The sequence below is a fragment of the Girardinichthys multiradiatus genome, chromosome 15 (genome assembly GCF_021462225.1).
Source record: "Girardinichthys multiradiatus isolate DD_20200921_A chromosome 15, DD_fGirMul_XY1, whole genome shotgun sequence".
NCBI lineage: Eukaryota > Metazoa > Chordata > Actinopteri > Cyprinodontiformes > Goodeidae > Girardinichthys > Girardinichthys multiradiatus.
The window spans coordinates 14,827,815-14,845,185 of NC_061808.1; the positions used below are offsets into that span (position 1 = coordinate 14,827,815).

The 17,371-nt window shown below is 37.3% G+C and overlaps 1 protein-coding gene across 1 annotated transcript; it reads right to left on the reverse strand.

Moving 5' to 3' along the window:
• Positions 1-393: 393 nt before the first annotated feature.
• On the reverse strand, positions 394-16,938 carry snx3 (sorting nexin 3). Its single transcript, XM_047388195.1, has 4 exons — positions 16,738-16,938; positions 4,987-5,082; positions 4,594-4,718; positions 394-1,198 (listed from the first exon to the last, which is right to left on the reverse strand). The coding sequence occupies exons 1-4, from the start codon at positions 16,897-16,899 to the stop codon at positions 1,093-1,095; spliced, it is 489 nt and encodes a 162-aa protein (XP_047244151.1). The 5' UTR covers positions 16,900-16,938; the 3' UTR covers positions 394-1,092.
• Between the last annotated feature and the right edge of the window lie 433 nt (positions 16,939-17,371).

Sequence of the window (17,371 nt, forward strand, 5' to 3'; positions counted from 1 at the left end):
CATTAAAAGTATAAGATGAATATGACATTCATGGAGATGATAAACATAGATAAATGCCCTTTTTTTGAGACATGATTCCAGCCAAATTAGTAGCAAGCATGGATTTAAGAGTGACTTTATCTTCTAAACTCATTTGACAATGACGAGCCTTGTAATAGTTGTGCATTATTTAAGCAGATGCTTCAAAAGGTTCAAACAAAATGAGCCTGAGCTATTCTATTAAAATCCCAGGACTGTTTAATAAGCCATCTGAATAACCATCACTTCTAAATTTCTTTATTATAAAATGTAGATTTATTTATTAAACGCTAAATAAAATTTGACCACCTTGATAGTTAGTGCAACTGCATTTCATAATGTGGCTAGGATGACAAAAATGCACTTCGGCATGAAGACATTTCACCAGTTTTATTGGAAAAAGTTTGAAAATAAACAAAAAAAAAAAAAAAATCAAAAATGGCACAGCAGTATACAAATCTCAAAATGCATATTGCCAGTAGAAATATGGCAGTTCCTTCCGTGTAAACTGCATGCTAGAAAACATGGTGAACATCGAGTAGGTGCTGGTGGATACGATGCGTACAGACACACACACATGCATCCTTTTTAAGACAACAACTAAGTGTGGCTTGAAAGTCGAGGTCCGTCGAATGTGTGTATGTGTGTTCGGGCGCTGGTTATGGAGAGCAACTCGTTGATGGAGGGTGGTGTGGGACATTACACAAGCTTTGCATACAGACAGGTTTCATTCAAAAGTAACATAAAGAAATATATATTCAGGACATGGATAAATGATAAATATATAATATGTATTCTTTGTTAGTGGCATATTTAAGACATGAAGAAAAATATCTATAAATCACTTTAGACCACAGCTGTGTATATAACATTCTTGTCCAATTGGAACATTAAAACAGAGTGATTAGCAATTAAACCTAAATAGCCAAGAAATTATATTTTAGACAATGTAGGAAGGAAGAAAGTGTCACAGAAATGTTTTTAGAGAGAAATTTGGAGCAGTGAAGAGAGCTTTGGGTTGTCAGGCCGAGCCAGAGAAGGCCAAGCAGAGCCATGTTGTGTTTTTTGTTTTTTTCAGGCTTGTCTGATTTTGGAAGGGGTGTAGTTCTTGTCCACAGACTCGTCCTGTAGAAACATGTGTAGGCAGCGTTCATTCTGAGCTAGAGGGTGGCCGGCCACTCTGGGAAGAAACACATAAAAGAGCAAGAGAGATGCTTTTACACTCGTGGCGGCAAGGTGACATTTATATGAAACTGTACTGGGCAAGAACAAAAACAATTAGCAAATTTGCAATGGGACTTTGAAAAATGATTTAAACTTTGCATTTTCTTTGTGCAACATTTGCAAACTGAACAAAAAATAAATAGTAATGCAAACATATTCAAGGTGAAATAATGAATTAAGTAGAGCAAATCCATGTGCTGATCTGGTAATCTTCATGTCCAAGAACACTTTGATTCATATAGCTGATGCAGACTTTAAGCGATCAAAAATATTATCTGGGTTATCATCAGTACCATTAATAATTTTTTAGCAATGTTCAATATTTAACAAACAAAACAACTTTCTATAAAGACACCATTTGTTGAAACCTAAATTATTTCTCCAAAGCATTCTGTTTATTAAACCCAAAATACATCAGACCACACAGCTCTGATGGTCCATTTCTGACCTATTGTATACATCTGTGTATATAAATATCATTCAAACTAATTTCAACTTGCATGTTTTTTCCTTCGTCCTCGCCTATACAACAGTGACATAGAAGACAAAGTAAGCAGCGTTTTTAAACTTAAATTCGATTGCTGAAAGCATATATAGATTTAACCATTTCACAGTGTGAGGATAAGGTTAGTGTGTTGTGTGGATTTTTAACAATTCTTAAATAATTTTAGGTTACCTAATTTGAGTCTAAGCTCACATTGTCCAAGCTTCATTATATCCTAAAGGAGACAGTTCATATTTTCTTTTCTCAGGATGTTTTCATTCAGTTGCGATTCCAGTAAAATCTTTAAGTAGAATAAGAAGCCAAACCTTTGGTTTTCACGCTCTTCTCTAGCTTAACCAGGTCCCAGCTCGAGTTCGGGATGTGGACGTTTAAAGCTTAAAGTCAAGGCTGGCTGTGATATACACTATATCACCTAATGTATTCGCTCACCCAGAAGGGGTCACTCTCAATTTCAGTGCACCACCAGTGCAACAAGTCTAGACATGAAATTTATTAACAAACAATTCTGTAGTACATATTTATGTACTACTAAACTAGTCTTTTACTGGTGTGTTTATGTGTGCAACTTGAGTAGATGTGCTTCGATTGGTTTCTAAAACTAAAAAAAAGTACTGTATAAATGCACTTCATTAGAGTAGATTTATTTCAGTAATTCCATTTAAAAAGCCAAACTGATTAAAAAGATTTATGACACATACACTTGATATATTTCAAAGGCTTATTTCTGTTAATTTTGATGATCATGGCCAACAAGTAACAGCTGATGAAAAGGAAAAATCTGCTTCAGAAAATTACAAAATACTACATGAGATTGTTAGTACAAAACTGTTATGTTAAGGCCCATCCAACCATGGGAAAGATTGTCAAGTTAACAATTCTCCGGCAGACAGTCACAGACACTCTTCACAAGTAAACTAAGCCACAAGAAGCTGGCTGTTCACAGAGTGCTGAATGCAAGCAGATGAATGAAAAGTTGAGTGGTAGGAAAACATACAGGGAAACTGATTTAAACACAATCTCCAGGGGACAGTGAAGAAAAGTACATTAAAGATTTTGAGGGAGATTTATAAGAAATGGACTATGACTGGGCTACCACACAGATAAAACAAGGACATGGGCTACAACTGCTGCATTTCTTGTTTTAAGCCAGTACTTAATCCAAGACGTCAGACGCATCTATCCTGGGCTAAGGACAAAAAGAACTTGACTGTTACTTAGTAATATAAAATCATCTTTTCTGAAGAAATGAAATGTTGACCTTTTAACGTGGCTTCTTTACCTATATCAAGACGCATCACACTGGACAGATTCATGCATGTGCCTATGCATAGAAACCACATTTCTAGTATTTGGCAAAATAAAAATAAAAATGATAATCTCTTAACATTAATACCAAATCTTAAGATGTCAATTCAAATTTTAATCCAATGCTAAATAACAGCCAAATAAATTAGATTACCCAAAACAAGTAGCATATTAGAGATAACACTTTTAATGTGGAAGCTAATCATGAGCAATGTGTCAGCAATTACTACAGCTGTTTGCTGTATTTTCTTGTTCTTGTTGCCATTTCCTCTTTTAAAGCCATTTTGACATTAGGTTTTCCTGAAGGTCTGCTGAAATGACGCACGGCAGCATAACGAGAATTAACCAGCGCACCTGAGACCCTTAAACATGACAATCTTCAAATGCTAAATCACTCAGAGCAGATCAACACGATAACATTGCACACATGGACACATATTAACCTCTGATGGGAAATATTTGCGGAGAAATGAAACGGCACAGAATGATTTGCAGGTCAAGTACCAGAGAAATGACTGGGAAGAAATGAAATAAATAAATAAAAATCGACCTTGCCTGAACAAATTCTGCTTAACGAGTATGGAAACATTGGCCCAGAGGACGAGAGCCATGAGGGGGAAACTTTAAAATGTAAAAGCCTTTTCAAATAGGAGATTCAAGCTCTTCTCTCTTCCCTGAAGTATAAACCATGTCTAACTGGCGTAATCAAAAACTGATCGTCCTCTCCTCTCCTCCCCCTTACTTGTTTTACAGCAACAATCATCTTTAGCATTTCAAAGGAATTACTCTTCACAATGCTCTCAATCACAGACTGAACAATGCTGGCCAGTAATACGTCTGAACAATAATATGATCAAAAGCAGTGCTTCGTTTACAGGAAGCAAAGACAGAGGGATGGGGGATATAAATCCACATCTTCCTCTAGTTTAATGTATTTATGCTTTTTAATATTCTCAACTGTCTTTACGTGCTTAATATTCAGACAGGAAACATTGCTGCATTTGCACATGAAACAAAGATAATGGCCAAGTCTGCTATCACAGCAAATGATTACAATCTCACTGTAACTTTTATTGTTCGGCATCTGAAAACGAAGACATGCTGGATCAAAAATAAGCAGAGGTGCACACACCATCCTGGAAAACCACACGCTGCAATTTGAGCTGCAATTAACATAAATTACACATCAACAACAAAACAAATGTGGGAAAAATTATGTTGTGGGGGTGCACACTTGAATCCTCTTCTGGTTTTCTTGTCCTTTGCGAGATAATTATAAGAGAATTAAGGACGATAGCGGGAAAGAGGCCAACCTGTCTCCAAGGGTTCAGTTTGTTAACAATATGAGAGAAGTGAAAAAGTTGCATATAGTTATCGCACAAAGTGTTTCATTGTTCTGAAAAGTTAAAGTAGCAGGGAAGAGCTGCAAGTAACGGCAGCTGCACAGAACTTGTAAAGAATAAATCGTTTTAACTTCACAGAAGGAAAAAAAAAAAGACATTAAAAAAAAATGAAGACTTGAGAGATGTGGACCGGCTTACTTGTTGAGAAACTGCTCTAGACCCTGCCTCCGTTCCTCAATGAAAGAGTCATCAAATATGCCATCGTCTCCTCTGAACGGAAGCTGCCTGAAAAGAGCTTTTCCTGGGAGAGGCGGTACAACCACCTAAGAATACAAGACAATCAAAATAAAAACAGTTACACAAGCCTGCATTAGTTATGAAGTGCTTCAAATTATTAAATGCAACACGGTGTGATTTGATTCAATATGCTTATAGGAACGTCTGAAACCTCTAACTAAAACCTTTAATAAAAACCCACCCACAAAGTTCCAAAACGTTTTCCCGACAGTTTTCTTTCTTATTCTACCACATGGCAGGTATGGCCAACATTACATGCGGACTGTTCTGCAGCCTTCGTGCTAAACTCCTCACCTTGCTTTCTCTCTCCAGCTCCGCTCTGAGCCACTCAAAGTCGCTGTACCGCCTCCGTACACTGGACTCTTTTAGCTTGAAGATGGGAAGGTTGGTCTGAGGAAAAACACAGGCAGCACAACTGTCACACCTTAAACACCTTCTCTGATGTACATTAGCTTAGAAACGTTATTAGAAGAGCTGTAGAAACAAATAACAGATTTTGAAAAAAAGAAAATGTGTCAAATGATTCAAACTGAAGTTCATCAAGTTGAGTGAGAGAAATTTTCTCCTGCATAAAATTTAGCTAAAACTTAAAACAAATTAATAAAAATCAAGCAAGGTGTTTTCCCTTATCAATCTGTGTGACAACAAATACAATATATAAGAGAAAACAGTATCATAAAAAGAACAAAACAATCATGATGCACATTTTGTTTAAAATTATTCATTTCGATGCTACTTAAGGATCACAGCATGAGAATCTCATATTAAATGTCTACTTATTTACCGAATTAAACTAATTATCACCAGAGTTGTGAAAACAGCTTCCCACAGTTAGCAACTGCACATCTACAAATCTGTCTTATGAATAGAATTAATCTCAAATATATTTTATTTAAAGCCAATTTAACAAAGAAAAAAGGCACATATGAAGATGTAAAGAGTGGAATATTTAGCACTTATTCATAATAATGTCCAAAATGACAATATTCTACTCTTAACTTTTATTGTTGTAGACTGCTGATTAAGGTAAACCACTAAAAAAAGGAGACGACGACTGGTACCTCTGGTCTCAGATTGAGAGGATAAAGTAAAAATGATCAACTATAACTCATTAGTTCCATACCTGTGGATACTGAACTATTAGTGTGTTCAACTTATATTTGGAAATCTACATTTTCACGAATCGAAGAATAAAAATACATAAATCATTATTGCCTACTATTTTTCAACTTGTAACTGGAATATCTTTAAATTGGCTGTGGTGTCATTCGCAAATGAAACCTCTAAAATAGGAAGAGGCACGACAACCCCTATTGGTTGGAATTTAATTAGCCTAAATTAATTTCAGGTATAAGCCATCAATATCAAGGAGATGTTCATAGGGAGAGAACATCAGACAAGATAAAAAGAACAAAAATATTTAGTTGAACTTTGTGGGGCAATGGCATGATTAGTGGAAAATTTTGGCTTGGTAAGGTTCGTTTCTAAGAGCAAAACTAAGGACAAAAAGGAGTGGAAAAAATTATTCAACTAAATTTAAACTTGCCCCAAGGGAACAGAAAACAAAAGTTCAGCTTACATTTCTAACAATCCTTTGCTCACCAAGGTTTTTTTCCACTCAAAAAGCTTACAGTTTCTTTTGTGTGTCTTCGTGTATGTGAATCCACGTGCTTGTGCATGATTCAAAGTTGCTGTTGACAATTACTTGAGAGTGAATTTCGCATTAAAAGAGAGAGATGTTTCGACATTGACAGGAACAGTGAAGCAAACAGCAAATAACAGCACAATGCCAAACCTCTTCACTAGTCCTGGCGGTGCATGGCCATCATGTGACAATGTAGAAACAAGAAGGGAATGAATGAGCATTTCATGGACAGGCCACATTTACAGAAGGTCAGAATTCAGGGAAGAGAATCATGAAAGCAAAGCAACTAAGCAAGAAGGTGCAGAATGAGTAGAGCAGGAGCAACAGGCTGATCGATGGGCAGACCACTGTGTGCAGCAAGCAAGATGGAGAGTTAACTAAAAGCCTAAGTAAACGGTTGAACAAAGGAGAATAGAGAGGGTATATGTGATCATAAAGGAAGAACAATAAAGATGGAGAGGCTGGGAGCTGCATCTGCTCAGTGCAAGACTAAATGAGGAGGCAGAGCAGAAGTGCTCTTTTCGTGCTCATGGTTTCTCCTTTCCGGTATTCTACCTCTTCATTTCTCTTGATCTGCAAAGTAACATTTACTTCCCTTGAAACTCCTCTTATGGAGTTTCAACAAGGAAAAATGAGCAGCTGCTTTTTCTTCTTCACATTTTATTTCTCATGCATGCCTTAAAAATAATTATGTTTCACACACAACCAAACTAATGATACACAAATGTTGAATCCCGCCCAACATTTTAGGAAATGGTTAAATACAATCTTTAGTCTAGACTACAACAGAGCAACACTACTAATCCACTGCTTAGACTAAGGTTAATGTATCTCTACAACACAAATTGTACTAAAAATGTTTTGAGTGCAGACAGCCTTGTTTTAAAATCTCTTGTTGCATGTATGCATTTTGACCTCAGTATTAATACAGCTGTTCTGCGAAAGCTTCAGAGGTTTATTACAGAACATCAGTGAACAGCAGCATCATGAAGACCAAGAAACACAGCAGACAGGTCAGTCATAAGTTTAAAGCAGGGCATGAACTTTAGGTCTGGATGCAAATTTCACACAATCCTGACATTGATACATGGTGGTGGCAGCATCATGCTGCGGGGATTCTGAGGGGGCCTAAATACAAACCACACTTTTTTGATTTTTATTTGTAAAACAAAATAAACATGTTTTTTTTTTTTTTTTCCATTTCTCATTTATGCATCACTTTGTGTTGGGTCAATCAGAATCTATTTCTATTACTCCTAAATTATCGGTCTGATAAGCAAAACCGAGCCAATATTAATAACCAATATTTATTACCACCTTGTTTGTGTTTTGGATATCAATATCGGCCTGAATTTTGATATCGATGCATCCCTACTTTACAGTAATACAGGGCAGTAGTGTTTCATGCGTTCTTTGGGTTTTATAGGCAATAAAAATCTAAAATCAACACATACTTGAGTTTCCACTGGAGATGAACTAGACTCCTTAGTGTTTTCCAGAGGGTTTCCAAAAGTACACTGAAGGCACCAGGCTAAAAAGGGACAGTTGCATAAAGCTGACTATTTCAACATGCCGATTAAAAGCTCTGCCACTCCCTCTTTCCCAAAGAGTTTCTCTTAAACTCCCCACACCTCAAAAACCATTGCCCTTTACTTCAAGTTCTCTCCAGGTAAAGTCATCAATGAAACCCTCACTCCTCCTCCTTCTCAGGTCACAGGAGAAGTGGATTATCTCAGCTTTATCGCCCCAGTGCTCTAGCATTAACTGTGCACTCCTCTCACCGTGGTCTGTCCCCGCTGCGTCATGTTACCTCACAGCGTGGAGCACCACAAAGTTAATCCTCTCCACAACAGATCACAGTTACAGGTAATCTGCCACCGCCGTGACTCTAATCCCATCATGTACACACAGGAAAACACTTGACCAAGCACCTTGACGTTTGTAAAGTATGCATGAGATGATATGCATGATTTGACTAGTTGCTTTGGTAATAATGTAAATATAAAGGTTCGTGCACATGCTGTAACCATCCCAATTTAAGACAATGGTGGCAGCTGTGAAAGTGGAAGCTATGGAAGTCACCTGGACTTTCAGTTCCCTCATCCTCCCAAACCCTGTGATTAAGAGATTGGTCTTTCAGGACAAGGGGAGGGATGAAAATGACAGACATGAAATCTGAGAGGTCTCACTCTCTTTTTCTCTTGCTAGCACAAAACACTCAGAAAGAGGTGGTGCGTGAGAGTGCAGAGAGTCAAAGATCAGGTTTCCCTGGCCTCTGTTCTCTTCACGGCTGGTTAGAGGTTATGCCGCGGGTGTCTCAGCTTAAAGGCCCCGGTAGTGATTGGAACACGGAACCAGCCCACCGCCGGTCAGGTCTTAGCATTTCATTGACTGTGTAAAACATCACACTGCGCCTCTTCTACTTACAGATGGATGGAATAAAAAGTGAAAGATGAAAACCAGGCATTTCCAAAGAGAAAAACACAACAGGTCGTATTTAAAAGCAAAATATATAAGAGGAGCACGTTCTAAAAAAAGAAAGCAGAAAGCTAGCTGTATCTCTGTCAAAGTAGATCTCCTAGCTTCTCTTTCAATTATGGACGTACAAGGTGCAATCTGTGCTCCATAGGAAGAGCATGTGAATCATAGTGTGTGGGACACAATGCCTTGGACTCATTGAAACTGGCCTGAAAAGAGGCAGAACCCTTAAAAAACAGCGAGACGCTGAAAGAAGGGGGGAGAGTGGACAAAGATCACTCATCTCCAGAGAGAATAGTTCAAGGCCACCATGCATTAGCTTTTAGCAGGATGGATTAAGTCAAGTTTGAAAGTGCGCATCCTAAACCTCCCCCATGCATCCCCCTCCTGTATAGTCCCCTTTTAGAATAATGGCATTAAAAATGGCAACATAATACCATCTCATTGCATCATATTCCAAAATGGGAGAAAAAAAAAAGACTGTGAACAAAAGCGTTGGGGCAATGGGTCTTTTGCTCTCGTCTCTACATATACTCTCTCACTTCGTTCCTCGGTTGCCGGCTCCTGTGGCCTGACAGCCTACCCTCTATCCGACTCGCCTATCTGGCAAAAAGCTGCTTTGTTGCCATAGTATCAACTCCCACTTTTGATACTGTCATTTCAAGTAGGATATGGTAGCCTTGATACAATATGTTCCCTATTTCCATTAAAATAGTTGTCGAAGAGGATGCTGTAGACTTTGGATTACACTTGACTGTGCCTGACAAGCCCCCCCCCCCCCCCCGCCCCCTCCACTCACACACACTCCCTGTCTCTCCCCATTTTATTAATGACCAAAGGCCCCCACCCCAAAGCCCAAATGAAAAAGAGGAAAAAAAGGAGAGACGGAGAAGCTATGGGAGAAGAGGAGGGGTAGAAGACCTAGTGAGAGACAGAACTATAAGAGCCCTTTTATGTACTCTTATCCATAAACAAAGTGAGATCCCAAAGTTCGCTTCCCTGAATGTGCTTTCTGGATGAGATGGGAACCAACTAAAAAAAAAACAACTAAAAAAAAACAAGAGATTTTGATAATACCCATCACCCCCTTCCTTCACTTCCTACACCCACATTGCAGCTCCAACCCGCTGTTTGCTGTGGGTCCAAACAAAAATACACTATGCTGCTTGAGAAGCTCCTCCAGAGATCCAGTAACCAATAAGACACCATTAAGATCGAATAACATGGCAGAATACCGCAGAATAACTCTTTTCTTTAGAGACATCAAGAATATGGAGATATTCAGGGCAAAAAAATTGCCATTATGGCTGATGAACAGTTACAAAGAGTTCCCTTAAAATGAAGGGATGTAAAGTGGAGTAGCAGTTTAGATTTAATGCCATAGCAGCGACATTACTGCCATAACATAAAATTTAATAAACAATGAGATATATTTAACAGTTTTATTTATATTTAAACATATCTAAATACTTAAAGTAAAGTACTTAAATGAAATACATTTTATAAGAGTTTTTAAAAATATCATTTTAAAAATTAATATAAAGAAATTCTGATATTTTTGTAAATATTTTCCTAACTAACTGCTCACTTGTGTAGATGAGATTGAAAATGTATAGTTTAAAGGGTTTTGGAAAGTTTGGGGAAAAAAACGGGCCATTTCTTTATTTTTAGAAATAACAGCTTTCCCTGTCCTTGACAAATCTATCCTAAAAATAAATAGATTTAGTCTGTTAACTTAAATCACCAGTTCGAACTCCGTCAACAAGTGTCTGAGGAACATACCTCAATGCTGCTGCAAATATTTGTCATATCACATGATAATCCAAGCCAAACACAAATTGTTTCACTTGTATCTTTGCAACTAGACATAATGACTGAGAAATAAGCCAAAAGGATAAACAGACAACACCCAGACCCAGAACAACTTGATGGTTTAATCAGTAATTTTCTGACATGGAATCAAAGTTTACCAACATTTAAAATGTTTCAAAACCACTCAAATGTTTAGCAAAATTGTTCCTACAGTTTAAAGTCCTTTTAACGAGATAACAGAGAAAGTGACATAAGTTTTCTCTAGCTGTGTGGAGCAGAAAGTAATGCAGTGCAGGCCCTCAACACCTGTTGCTGCAATTTGCCAGTCAACTTGCTGAAAGAAGTATGGCTGAAATGATTCCTCTGATGATTAGAGTACTTAAATTTATTAAATGCACAATGCTCTCAGTTCTGCTAATGATAGCCTACCCTGCTGATCTGTGGACTCCAAGTGTGGTTATCAGCTATGGAGGGAGACGGCGAAGGGCAAAAAGAAGCGCAGGAACAAAGTGTGGGATAACTTTAAACTTGACAGAAAACACAGTATGCGTACTGCAAAACTGAATTAGCATTCCATAATAGCACGTCCTTGATGCTGCAGGATATCCCTGGCTCACCCTACTCCCGCAACTAAGTCACACATTTATCATCAACTCCGTCTTCAAAAACAGAAAGACGTATTTTACTGATGGAATACTTCTGTAAATGTCAACAGAACAAGACCACTGGCGTCCAGGAGGAAACTGAAATGATGTTTGATATATAAAAAGGCAGTACTTTCTGTATTATACCTGAATTTCAGTTTGTTGCTTACATTTTTAAAAGGGTAATATGCAATTATTTTTTAACTTCTTGTCTGTTTTTGCACTCAAAAACAAGAAGAGTGTAACTTGGCACTTAAGTACACTACTAGGGTTCCATCCTATCTGGTTAACATTATACATTTTATTGTTAAAAATCCAGAATGCAACAGGCAAGTGACACTTTATGCATTTTTTGTTTGTGACCATTTTCACTACAGAGGCAGCTAGCGCTGTAGTGGTCAACAAGAAAAGGTTGAGCTTTTGAAATTTTGATGTTAGAACTTTTGCTTTAGCTGCAGATGCATCCTTCTCTACAAATATTCAAGTGTACCCTTAAGGCATGCTATGTTATTGCTTTTAAGCCATAAAATGTTGGTTTTATTTAAACAAAGGAATTGAATTATGTGTTTACCTGCATTTTCTTTTTCATGTATTTCTATTACTCATAAATTAAGCTTAAGTAGTAAAATGAAAAACCCGCAGAATGTGGCAACTTTATATCCGGCTACTGAATTAATCATCAGGAACATCGATAGAATACTTGATTACAGAAATTATCGTTAGCTGCATCCCTAGAAAGAAGATAACTACAAGTTTTCTTCAATTAAAAATAAATGTATCTGTTTGGAAATGTTTGTCGTTACAAACAACACACGCAGTCATGAGATGGAAGCAAAAAGAGCTCCACCCATGAGTCTTAAGGTAACACCGTCTTGTTGCTAAGTACAGCTGATAAGCTACGAATGACTGATTGTTAAGCAGCCAACAGCAGGCTAGCTATCCAAGCAAATATAGGCTGTTATACTTGTTACTCTATAAAGAGCACAACAGGTAGAATATTCTATGCAATAACCACTAGAAAACTGAGAAACTTAATGTTTATTTTTGCATCAAATTAACATTTAGATAATTTAATTTAGTTTTCATAGAGTATTTACCGCAATACTATAGTATTTGTACTTAATGCAATTATACCGTGAGAATCTCTTACATGGCTAATTATTTTGATGTTTATATTATTACTCCAAACAACAGTAACCACACAATTAAATAGGCAAATGACTGCACACTGATGGGAGAGAAATGGGATAGGAGCGGATGAGATGAAGACTGTTGAAGTGGGGTGGCTTTCTGCCCTCTGATGGGTAGGGGCTGAGGGTGGTGGGGTGAGGATGGGGAGTAAATGCTCCAACTCTCCCCCAACACCCTGGCCCATTTCATTCTTCTCTGTTCTCAATGAGGGGATTAAGCAAGACTCTCTCAGTGTGGCCACAAGGACTCTCTCGATTTCGGGATGCATATCCGGACAGTGGTGAGAACATGAGAAACGGTTAATAGGAGAAACTGTATTTCATAATACAAGGATGATTACTGTGATAGTCTAAAACAAATTAGAATAAAAAAATGGAAAAAAGTAAATAAGCAAGAAATAACAAAGCAAACACTATGCATTCCTGGCTAATGCTCTTAAAATGCTGGAGATGGAGTGAAAGTGCGTCCAAAGAAAACTAAAGAAAGGAGAAGGAGAGAAGCAAAGCTAAGTTGACACCACGTTTATTGAAAAGTGAGGGATGCGCTGCTTCTTCTGTAGTTTTATGCAAAGCAGGGTCACTCAGGGCTATGAGGTGCACAATAATGCTGATTACACGCATATGCTAATTATAACACGCTAATCAAGTACAGTAGCCTTATATTCAAGGCTAATGCCTGTAGACAGCTTCCATCCCCTTAAATTCATTTCTTTAAGAAACAGTGGAGACTATGAAACAGTTGAAGGCTGGTAGCCAATCTAAATGCTTCAGGTCACTAACTATAGGGGTGTCAGTCAACTGAAATGACAGAGATAAAAGATGAGGCAATCAGATGAGCCTTGTGACTGCCAAACAGTTTTTCACCATCAGTAAAGATGATGATCTGTGAAACTATTAAGATTAAACAAAATCAGTTATAAGAAATGTCCTTGATTTATAGAAAATGGTTTAACAACTTTGATGCATACTCTGCTGTTCTGTCTGACAAAGTATAAATATTTCTTTGTATACTTTAATGAGCCCTGTAGCCATGTCAATAATAAACAATCTCTTAATTTAAACATCTGGAAAAGCAGTTGCAAAAGAAAATGTTTTTCAGAGTTGCCTCTTTTGGAGATTTCAACAAAATCACAATGCCTTTGTCAACATGTGGGATTTCCTCTCATCATTAGACCAGGGCTAAAAAGTATTAGGACATACCATTGCAATCTCAGTTGAGATTACCCCCATTTTTCTCAGTTAATTTCTGTTAATCATCAATGTCCATACCACTCTCCATGAGCTTCTAAACTGTTGTCACCAAAATCTATATTAAATCAGGCCACTAAATGCTCCCGGAGTCACGCGTACTGCGCATGTAGAGGGCCATTAAACCGAACTAGGGACGAAGAAGGGGAGTACAATCAGTAAGGTGCAAAGAGTGGCAGTGAAACTGCACATCCTCGCGACTGGTGAGTCACATGTAAAACGGTTTGATGTGAAGACTTTTTCCAAAAGCGGTTTATCGCATGACACCCAGTACACATACGCTGTCGTAAAAACTGAACTTTGCGCGGATGTCTGCTTTGAGTCTGCCTTGAGTACGTTCGGACGTCCGCGGGGTCAAGTACGCCCGAATCAAACCAGTTTGTCCACTCTTCTCAACTCCATCATCAACAAGACATTTTCAGGCATACAACTGCTGCTCACTCGACATTTTCCCTTCCGAAAAGATCGGTCGTTTCTGAAATATTGCCATGTTCAAAGTCCCTTAAATACAGTTTCGAATTGTGACGCTCAGTTTGAACTTCAGCAGGTCATCTTCACCACATCTAGATACCCATATGCTTTTAGATGTTACCATGTGATCGGCTGATTTCCTATTTGGGTTAAGTAATTGAACAGGTGTACCTATTAAAGTGGCCGGTGAGTGTAAAGAGGCTTGCAGAACAAAAGTGTGACGTCTGAAATATCATAGCTTTCCAAAACTACATCCAAGCAGTCGTCTGCCTATGGTCTTTAGAATTTTAAGACTTTCTAAATGTATCTACTCAATGGCAATTTGTTGACAAAGATCACGATCGAAGGTCAAATGTCTTACACCAAATTCTAAAGTTTTTTTCCAGAACTTATTTTTTAGCATTTGCGTTAGTTGTGGGGAATTGCAAGCCACGGACCGATTTAAAGGTGTATTGAGATTCCTTTACTACAGTTTGCAGTCCTTCTAATAAAACGCATCAGAAACAGACAAGAGTTTCCTCTGGCTGTGTAAAGAATACAAATTTTTCAGAGTTTCTACTCCCCAACTGTCCTGGCACTGCCGGTCAGTTCAAAAACATTTAATGTTACAAAAAAAGGGCCAGCTATGGTGTCTAAACTAAAGGAGCACCACTCATAGCCCTTTTTAAAATGACAGTTTTAAAACTAAATTTGAAACAAAAAGAAATCATATTCAGCACATTAAACACTTGAAAAATGTTGAAAAATTTAGTAGGTACTTTGTTTGCTGCATCAAAATTATAATAAGAAAAATGGCACACATGTCAATATTATAACTATAATAATGAGCATGTTAGTTTATTTTAGCAGTTGTTACAATTTTTGTTTTAAATAAAAATGATTACATTGTTGTACATTAATATTTACATTTTTTGTAAATACAGTGATATTTTGTTACCTTGGTATTTTTATTTAGCTTTCTGACACAATACAAATGTCACATTAGCTTATGCCAAACTACCAGGCTTGACCAAAGGGTATTAGTTAGTTTTAGACTGATTTGACATTAAATATTAACCTGCACAACTGTGAGAAAGATGTTTAAACACATTAACATGATGTCTTTTCTATTATTAACATGATACATTTTCCTTGTACTCTTTGCCTTATAACTAAAGGCTACCGTGACATTTCTGAATATTGTGTTTATAGTACAAATAAAGAAAGAGTATTTTACAATTGGATAAAAGGGGCTTCTCAGCAAATTTGTCAATGAAGTTGCAGGAAGGAAACGTGTCGTAGGAGGGGTGGAAAAAAGTTGAGAATCAGTCAGCAAGCTGCATCCTGTCTGTAGCTCCGGAGGAACTAACTTCATCAATCAGAGCCTCCTATAACGCAACAGTGATAAGACACTGCATAGCAGTGTAGAGAAAGTTACTCTGGAAATTAAATAATTTATTGATTAATAGCTGAGTGGCTAAAACACAAGATATCCACATGCTGTACATGTTTTGTACAGTTAGGAGTAAATTAATTTTGATGCTGCCAGCATTGTTAGACCTGGTTAAAAACAAAAGTAGGAAAAAAGCTTTAAATTGTTAAGAAATTCAGCAGGGTGTATCTGATCTCAGAAAAACAATATATTTTATTCAGGTAGTCATTTTGCCTTTTTTTTTTTTTTTACTTGCTTTGTACAAAAGTGTCTAAAAAAAACTTCTATGCAGCGACGAAACTGTTAAACATGATTAATTTTACAAAAACATTTCAATTAAAGAATATTGTAATTCATCAACATTTCAGCTAGCAATTGTTTGACTCCATATATTTCCTTTTAAGTAACTGCACAAAGTTTATACTATGCTTGAAAGAAGTGTTGCTGTCCAGCACTGGTAATCTACAAAGCAATCCTTAATTAATCAGAACCAGACGTGGAGTGATTTGCTGAGTCTTTTGCAGGGAAAACTAGGGCTTTTGTTTCGGGTATTCAAACTGGATATCTGTCACGTTGGTCATTTAGTATGACCAAAACTGTTATCTATGTATTGCAGTCACCATGGGGTGTGGCGTGAGTCCCACTTAAGGACGAGTCAGGTTTTTGGAGTGGGTGTTTTTTTTTTTGCGTTTTTTCGCATTAGATTATTATAGTACTGCTACTTAATTGCTGGTATTTTAAGAGCACCTGAACAAAAACAAAATGTGAACACACTCCGTTTCCTCAAAATGAACAGAAATAATATTTCCATAAGTGAACACGTATTTGTCCAGTCTTTCTTATATTTTAAAATATTTTATTAAACAAAAACTTCGCACAGTCGCTAACACTGGGTAACAGTGCCTAGCATTACATAATTATGGTAGTATCTGATAGTGTTGTCAACAAGCCAACAGTTCTTTATTCAAAAATAATGCCCAAGTACGCACTTAGTTGTGAAATATGTGTCAATATCCAAGGCTTTCTCCTGATGACAACACTGATGTCAATAATGTATAACTTTGACTAAGAGGAAAAGTCAGGTTAGCTAGCTTTGGCAGCTAGCTTACAAGCTAACGTCATTAGCACTTCTTAATGCAGCCTCACCTTCAGTCTGACTTCGTACGTTGTATATCTGCCCCTTCCGACCCCGACGGTCTCAGGATTGCTCACGTCAATCTCTAGAAAATTACTCGGGGGTCCATACGCGTCATTTAAGTTTTGGGGCTTAGTGTACAGCCTTCTCGTGTCAGCTATAGCATCAGCCATTTCTCCCTGTCCTCCCAAGCAGCTAGGGATGCCGTCAAAGCAGCCGCAACACGGATATGGACTTTATGCTACAGGTCTTCAAAATAAAATAAGTGGAAAATAGAATTTGTTCAACCTAAAGTAATTTGTGGAACAACAATTTGTACAAGCTTTATTATTAATAATGTATCACTTATGTTTAGGTTTTCTGCACAATTTATATGAAATTTATATTTTGGGGTATTAAATGTCTGCTATGTACGTTTATGTTGAAGGTATTTTATGTTACGTTAACAGGGTTGTACTTCCGATCAGCTGAGGTTCAGCTGACAGAGCTCAGCCACTTGTCTGAAGCTCAGCTTGTTTACGACTCTTAAAATTGTGTCCAATATTTATCCTTGTAACAAAAGACGTTCAATGTTTAAAGACTTGGATGAAAACTGTAGTTTTTTTCGACTTGAGTCAGAGACTGTAATACATTTATTTTTTAGCT

Bases quoted from the DNA above. Each gene is read 5' to 3' on its own strand.
- snx3 (XM_047388195.1), bottom strand. From the start codon at position 16,899: ATGGCTGATGCTATAGCTGACACGAGAAGGCTGTACACTAAGCCCCAA. The intron at 5,083-16,737 runs GTGAGGCTGCAT...GTTTTTCCTCAG, and splicing joins CGTACGAAGTCAGACTGAAG to ACCAACCTTCCCATCTTCAA. The intron at 4,719-4,986 runs GTGAGGAGTTTA...TTGTATTCTTAG, and splicing joins AGCTGGAGAGAGAAAGCAAG to GTGGTTGTACCGCCTCTCCC.